The sequence below is a fragment of the Scyliorhinus torazame genome, chromosome 5 (genome assembly GCF_047496885.1).
Source record: "Scyliorhinus torazame isolate Kashiwa2021f chromosome 5, sScyTor2.1, whole genome shotgun sequence".
Taxonomy (NCBI): Eukaryota; Metazoa; Chordata; class Chondrichthyes; order Carcharhiniformes; family Scyliorhinidae; genus Scyliorhinus; species Scyliorhinus torazame.
The window spans coordinates 81,048,840-81,056,033 of record NC_092711.1 but is presented as its reverse complement, the minus strand read 5'-3'; the positions used below and the strand labels follow the sequence as shown (position 1 = coordinate 81,056,033).

General features: G+C 44.3%; 1 gene segment (V, D, J or C); it reads right to left on the bottom strand.

Moving 5' to 3' along the window:
• Positions 1-430: 430 nt before the first annotated feature.
• The window catches only part of LOC140418614 (Ig heavy chain C region-like), a 37,676-nt gene continuing 30,912 nt past the window's right edge, over positions 431-7,194 (bottom strand). The window contains 3 exon segments of the C gene segment in view: positions 431-509; positions 650-777; positions 4,617-4,946. Of these exon segments, the coding sequence occupies positions 501-509; positions 650-777; positions 4,617-4,946 (467 nt within the window).

The window sequence follows — 7,194 nt, the reverse complement described above, 5'->3', positions numbered from 1 at the left end:
AGAGAAAGGAGTTCAGACAAGTCTTATTTTCTTCATTTTTCATTCAATATTTATTAAAATTTCAGAGAAAATATTCCACAAAAGTTTATTTTGAAGTTGACGAAAGGGAACATAACGATTGAGGGTCACAGTGAGAACAGAACACATGCCCTCTGAGCTGCCAAATGTATGTACAACTGTAACAGGCACCAGAAAGAGAGAACAGGAGCTCAATATAAAGGGAAGGCCAAAGTTATGAGTAAGGAACGAGATAAATTACTTTACTTAGACATGATATTGAGGGAAATTATTAGCTACAATTACATTACAGCCAAAATTATCTCGTACATTTCAAACTGGGAAACAGAAATACTGTCCAAGATTGTCTCAGTTACAGTTGCAGAATAATAAACTGAGAAGATTTTACTGTTAGAGTCACCAAGAGGAGATATTGTATTTGTGCCACACAGAGATCATAATAAACAGCTGAGGAAAATCTACAGCGTCCGAACGTCAACCGATCACTTGATCTGTAAAAGAGAGAGAAAATGATGAAGCAGATGTTTATGATCGGGGACATTGATGTTAGAGTTTTCAATCAATCAAACATTTAGAGATTTTTGAAACGGCTTCTGTCAGTTTGAAGTGTGAGTGGATTGAATCTTCTCACCTTCACCAGAGTGACTGCAGCGCTGTAGGAAATGCTCAGGAAGAACAGGGTGATGAATGTGGAAGCGGTTGTCCAGATGTTCCCGTTATCATCCTCATCGTCTTCAGTCCAGGTGTGTTCTGTGGTATCTATGAGGATAGAGCCAAATAAATATAATTAGATTGTTTATTAATCCACGATTTATTTTTAATATTCTCGTTTCATTTTCTCCCGCTGCTAATTCATTCTTTAATATATTTCCATTGCATATCTACTGTTGAGTTCATGACACTCAGAAATTGATGTCTTTAACTTTTTTTTTCTAATTAAGGGGCAATTTAGCATGGCCAATCCACCTACCCTGCACATCTTTGGGTTGTCGGGGTGAGACCCACGGGTCATGGGGAGAATGTGAAAACTCCACTGGGACAGGGACCCAGGAGCGGGATCAACCCCAGGTCCATGGTGGCGTGAGGCAGCAGCGCTAACCACTATGCCACCGTGCCGCCATTGCCTGACGTTTCTGTTTGTTCCTTAGCTTTTGTGTCTGTGTCGATGCGAAATTCCGTGTTTTGATTTACTCCTCTGTTGTGTGTCCAGATGCCTGTGTAGGTTCACTGTGTGTTCATCGTGTCAATGAATATTGGTCTGTGTATTTGTGTGTCAGCGCCTGTGTGAGAATTTTTTTTTTTCATAGAATTTACAGTGCAGAAGGAGGCCATTCGGCCCATCGAGTCTGCACTGGCTCATGGAAAGAGCACCCTACCCAAGGTCAACACCTCTACCCTATCCCCATAACCCAGTAACCCCACCCAACACTAAGGGCAATTTTGGACACTAAGGGCAATTTATCATGGCCAATCCACCTAACCTGCACATCTTTGGACTGTGGGAGGAAACTGGAGCACCCGGAGGAAACCCACGCACACACGGGGAGGATGTGCAGACTCCGCACAGACAGTGGCCCAAACCGGAACTTTGTTTGTCTTCTGTCAATGTGTATATATGAGTGATATATTGTATGTATATGTGTTGAAATCTATGTTTATATATTATTGCCTGTGTTAATATGTGTTTATACTTTCCTGTCTAGTAATATATGTGTTAATGTGTCTTTTTGCGTTCAACATGCATGCCAGTGTCTTAATGTTTGTGCCTGGATAAATGCGTTTGTGTGTGTGTGTGTGTCAATGCGTGTATTTCATCATAGAATCATCATCATATAATCCCTACAGTGGAGAACGAGGCCATTCGGCCTATTGAGTCTGCACCGACCCTTCGAAAGAACACCCTACCGAGGTGCACGGTGCACGCCCTGCCCTATCCCCAGAACCTCGTAACACCACCTAACGTTTTGGGCGCGAAGGGGTGATATAGCATGGCTAATCCCCCTAACCTGCACATCTTTGGACTGTGGGAGGAAACTGGAGCACGCGGAGGAAACACGGACACAGGAGAGTGTGGAAACTCAGCACGGGCAATCACCTGAGGATGGAATTGAACCCGGGTTTATGGCGCTGTGAGGCAGCAGTGCTATTTGTGCGTTGATGTTTGTTTATATCTATTGCTGTGTATTGACGCCTCCATGTGTATTCATGTGTGTTTGTATGAGCGTATGTACAAATCTGTTAATATGTGACTACGTGTGCCCATTAGTGTGTTAATGTGGATTATTGTCTCTGATTTAATGGAAATATTTCTGTCATTGTGAAATTGTGCGATTGTGGGCGTCACTGTAGCACAGTGGTTAGCACTGTTGCTTCACAGCGCCAGAGTCCCAGGTTCGATTTCTGGCTTGGGTTCCTGTCTGTGCGGAGTCTGCTCGTTCTCCCTGTGTCCGTGTGGGTTTCGTCCCGTGCTCCGGTTTCTTCCCACAAGTCCCGAAAGATGTGCTTGTGAGTGTGGCGACTAGGGGTTTTTCACAGTAACTTCTTGCAGTGTTAATATAAGCCTACCTGTGACAATAAACATAATTTTTACTATTATGTATATGTAATTGCTTACAGTTGTGTTTCATATTCTTGTGTCAGTCTGCGTGTATGGTTTTATATGTTTGTGTTTGCTTATTTGTGTATCTGTGTGGACATGTGGATGTATGTGCATGTTTGTGCATGCCAGCCTGTGTGTGTGGATTTGTGCGTGTGTGTCCACGAGTGTCTCTGTGTACATAAACGTGTGCTTCTTTGTGTTTATGTGCCTGTTTGTAAATTTTTGTTCATTTATGTGTATATGTATGCATGTGTTTCTATGTGTACATATATGTGTGTGTTTGTGTCTGTGTGCTCATGTATATGGTTGTGGGTGTGTGTACATGTGCCTGTATGTTTAGTGTTTGTGTCTTTCTCTGTCTATGTATTTGTATCAGCTGCCTGTAGCTTTGCCAGTTGTGGGTATTATTGGTACCGATGTCGAATATGTTGAACTTTCTGCTTATAAATGTGTTTTCTGTGAGTTGCAAGCTGACATCATTGACCTAATGCAAAAATACAAGGAAGTGTCTCAGGAGAGAACAGCGAAAACCCAGGCAGAATTTAATCACCAGTCTGGATTTGGATTTTGGGAAATCAGTTGTCGCATATGGATAAGAGGAACAAGGGTGCTGAAGAAAATTATGTTGCGTGAATAGATAGTTTAAGAACATCTTTAGCATGATGGGCTTTTAAAATCTTCAGCCAGTAAGCTACAAGCCATCTTGTAATGTCAGTAACTGAGTCCTTAGTGTAGAGACACATCCACTCCCAAATTCCCTGCTTGGGGAGTAGGTGGATAGTGATTTAATAGTCTCTCCCTCTCTGGCCAGCTGAACAAATTCTCTTTGGGTTCCCCCTGCTGAAGAGGTGGAGATACAGAGAGTTCACTCATCACCTTCCTCCTCTTTTGGTCGAGAAAGTGGAGGTAAAATGGGTTTATAATGCCCATCCCTCTCTCTCTGTTGGGGAAGTGGGCGGACAGTGCATTTATTTAGGCCCTCCCCCTCTCTTTGTTGGAAGCGGCTGGACAGTGAATTAACTAATGCCCCAGCTCTTTGGTGGGAAAGTGGGGGTACAGGGTTAATTAATGCTCCTCCCCCACTATTTGTTGGGGCGTGGTGATACACTGGATTAACTACTGCCCCCATGCTTTGGTGTGGAAGTGAGGGGTATAGTGGGTTCACTAAGTCCCTTCCTCTTTGTTAGGGAGTTGGGGTGCAGGGCATTAGCTAACGTCCATTCCCCACTCTCTGTTGGAGAAGTGGGGATGCAGTGGATTAACTATAACCCCTCCCCCTCTTTGTTTTGGGAAGTGTGGTTGCAGTGGATTAATTTATGCCCCTTCCTCTCTCTTTTGAGAAAGTGGCAGTAGAGTGCATTAACTAATGCCCCTCCTCCTGTCTCTGTTGGGGTGGTGGGGGGACAGTGGATTAACTAACGCCCCTCCTCCTGATTTTGTAGGAGAGGTGGAGATATAATGGATTAAACATTTCCCTTTCCCCTCTCCGTGATGGGTGATTGTTGGTCCTTGTTTCTGTTTGATTATCAATTCAGTTCCCAGTGGGTGTGATGTCGCAATTTTAAGCTGACATCAATTTTAAAGGGATGGGCAATGGGAGAAGCAGGAACACCGAGATCTAAATGTGATGTGTTTGTCTGTCTGAAATGGGAAAGTGTCCGATTTCTCCTCAGCGGGAAGAAAGTCAATGAATATATTTTGTGAATCCTGCAATGAATGAATTTTACTCTGTCTCTGACCCAGGGTGTATCTGAGCTGGGAGCTCTGGTTGTATCTGACCTGGGGCTGGGACCTGTCGAAATCTTGGTCTCCTTAAACAGATCTAATATCAGCAAAGTCGAAGCTCCATTAATTAAGCGGCTGTACATTTAAATCACAATTGGAGGAAAAAAACCTTTATTATTTTTAATTTAGTTAGAGGTGCAATTGACAGATTCTCATTGACATGAATTAACTGTGTCCATCAGAGCGAGGGAAATGTTCACAAAACTGGGTTTACCGCTGGATTTATCAACCGTTCTGTTGATGATCTTCAAGGGGATGGCTTCATGTCCCACCACACAGGAGTAAGAAGCGCCGCTGGCCCACTCCTCCGCTGCAATGGATAACAGGCTGTACATGAAGAAGGAGCTATTGCCGTTCTCCGCCATCACCTCGGTGTTCTTGTAGCTCCCGGGATTCACCGGCTTGTCATTGACGGTCCACTTGACGAAGATCTCTCGGGGGGAGAAACCTCTCACTAAGCAGCTGAGGGAGACGAATCTCTGAGCGGAGACGTCTTCAGCCGAGGGCAGGAGGACAGAGACGGACGGTTCCCGCGGGTTGGGATCTGCAGAAAATGTACAATAAATGTCAGTAAAATGGGGAATTCCGGAGACAATGGAACCGCGGGTTAGATGTGAGAGAAATGTGTTTTGTGTTGGATTTTAAAGGTATTCATTTTCCACTTTGGGATCTGTCCGGTTTCCCAGCTCGGAGCTGAGGCGGACACAAGCCTTTACCCTGAGAATTTACGGAAGTTGAATTCGAAAGTTTCAGAAAGTGTACAGCAGGGAAACAGGCCATTCGGCCCGACTGTTCTGTGCTGGTGTATAAGCTCCACACCAAGCTCCTCCCACCTTACTCCCAGAGGATTGTAAAACTGCCAATGTAACACCCTTATTCAAAAGGGAGGGAGACAAAAACAGGTAACTATAGGCCAGTGACCTTAACATCTGTCAGTGGGAAACGGTTCGAGTCCATTATAACGGATCCAATCGCTGAGCATTTAGAAATACTCAATATAATCAAACAGAATCAGCACAACTTCGTGAGGGGTAAATCATTGCCTGACAAATTTAGCTGGAGAAAGACTGGAGAAAGCTGAAGTAACGGGGGAATTGGGGGTCCTCGTGCAGAAACCACACAAAGCAAGTTCTACAGGGAATGTTGACATTTATTTCAAAGGAAATAGAATATAAACATGGGGAAGTCTGGCTAAAACTATACAAGGCACTAGTTAGTCGACACCTGGTATACTTTGAATAGTCTCGGTGCCCTTATCTACGGAAGACAGATTGGTTTTGAAGACAGTCCAGAGAAGGATCACGAGGTTGATCCTGAGTATGGAGGGATTTTCTTAGCAGCTGAGGGTAACTTTGCTGGGTTGTACTTATTGGAGTTTAGAAGAATGAAGGCGGCTTAATCGAGACATGAAAGATTCTCAGGGAGCTTGGTAGGATAGACGCTGAGTGGTTATTTTCCCGTGTGGGAGTGTCTAGGACCAGAGCGCAGGATCACAATGTAAGGGTTCGCCCATTTCAGACCGAGATGAGGTGGAATTTCCTCTCTCAGAGAGTAAGACCATAAGACATAGGATCGGAAGTAAGGCCATTCGGCCCATCGAGTCCACTCCACCATTCAATCATGGCTGATTTCAACTCCATTTACCCGCTCTCTCTCCGTAGCCCTTAATTCCTCGAGAAATCAAGAATTTATCAACTTCTGTCTTGAAGACACTCAACGTCCCGGCCTCCACCGCCCTCTGTGGCAATGAATTCCACAGGCCCACCACTCTCTAGCTGAAGAAATTTCTCCTCATCTCTGTTCTAAAGTGACTCCCTTTTATTCTGAGGCTGTGCCCCCAGGTCCTAGTCTCCCCTGCTAATGGAAACAACTTCCCTACGTCCACCCTATCTAAGCCATTCATTATCTTGTAAGTTTCTATTAGATTCCCCTCAACCTCCTAAACTCCAATGAATATAATCTCAGGATCCTCAGACGTTCATCGTATGTTAGGCCTACCATTCCTGGGATCATCCGTGTGAATCTCTGCTGTACCCGCTCCAGTGCCAGTATGTCCTTCTGAGGTGTGGGGCCCAAAATTGCTCACAGTATTCTAAATGGGGCCTAACTAATGCTTTATAAAGCTTCAGAAGTACATCCCTGCTTTTATATTCCAAGCCTCTTGAGATGAATGACAACATTGCATTTGCTTTCTTAATTACGGACTCAACCTGCAAGTTTACCTTTAGAGAATCCTGGACTAGGACTCCCAAGTCCCTTTGCACTTCAGCATTATGAATTTTGTCACCGTTTAGAAAATAGTCCATGCCTCGATTCTTTTTTCCAAAGTGCAAGACCTCGCACTTGCCCACGTTGAATTTCATCAGCCATTTCTTGGACCACTCACCTAAACTGTCTAAATCTTTCTGCAGCCTCCCCACCTCCTCCATACTACCTGCCCCTCCACCTATCTGAGAAGTGAAGCTGTGGAATTATTTAACCCAGGGGCGTAGATTCTGGGTTGTTCAGTATGTTCAAGGTTGAGAGAGACATATTTTAAATCAGTAAAGGCATCAAGAGATTTGTGGATAAGGCGGGAAAGAGGAGTTGAAGATTATCACAGCAGATCAGTCATGATCTCACTGAAGGCTGGACCGGTGTTGATGGGCCCAATGGCCTACATCTGCTCTTAGGTCTTGTGGTCTATAGTCTCGCTCCATCTAAACCCAGTATCACTACATTTAATTCATTGTCCATTCATCTGCTTATCAATTTCCCCCTTAAACACTAAACGCCCAGAGTATTTAGTTAGT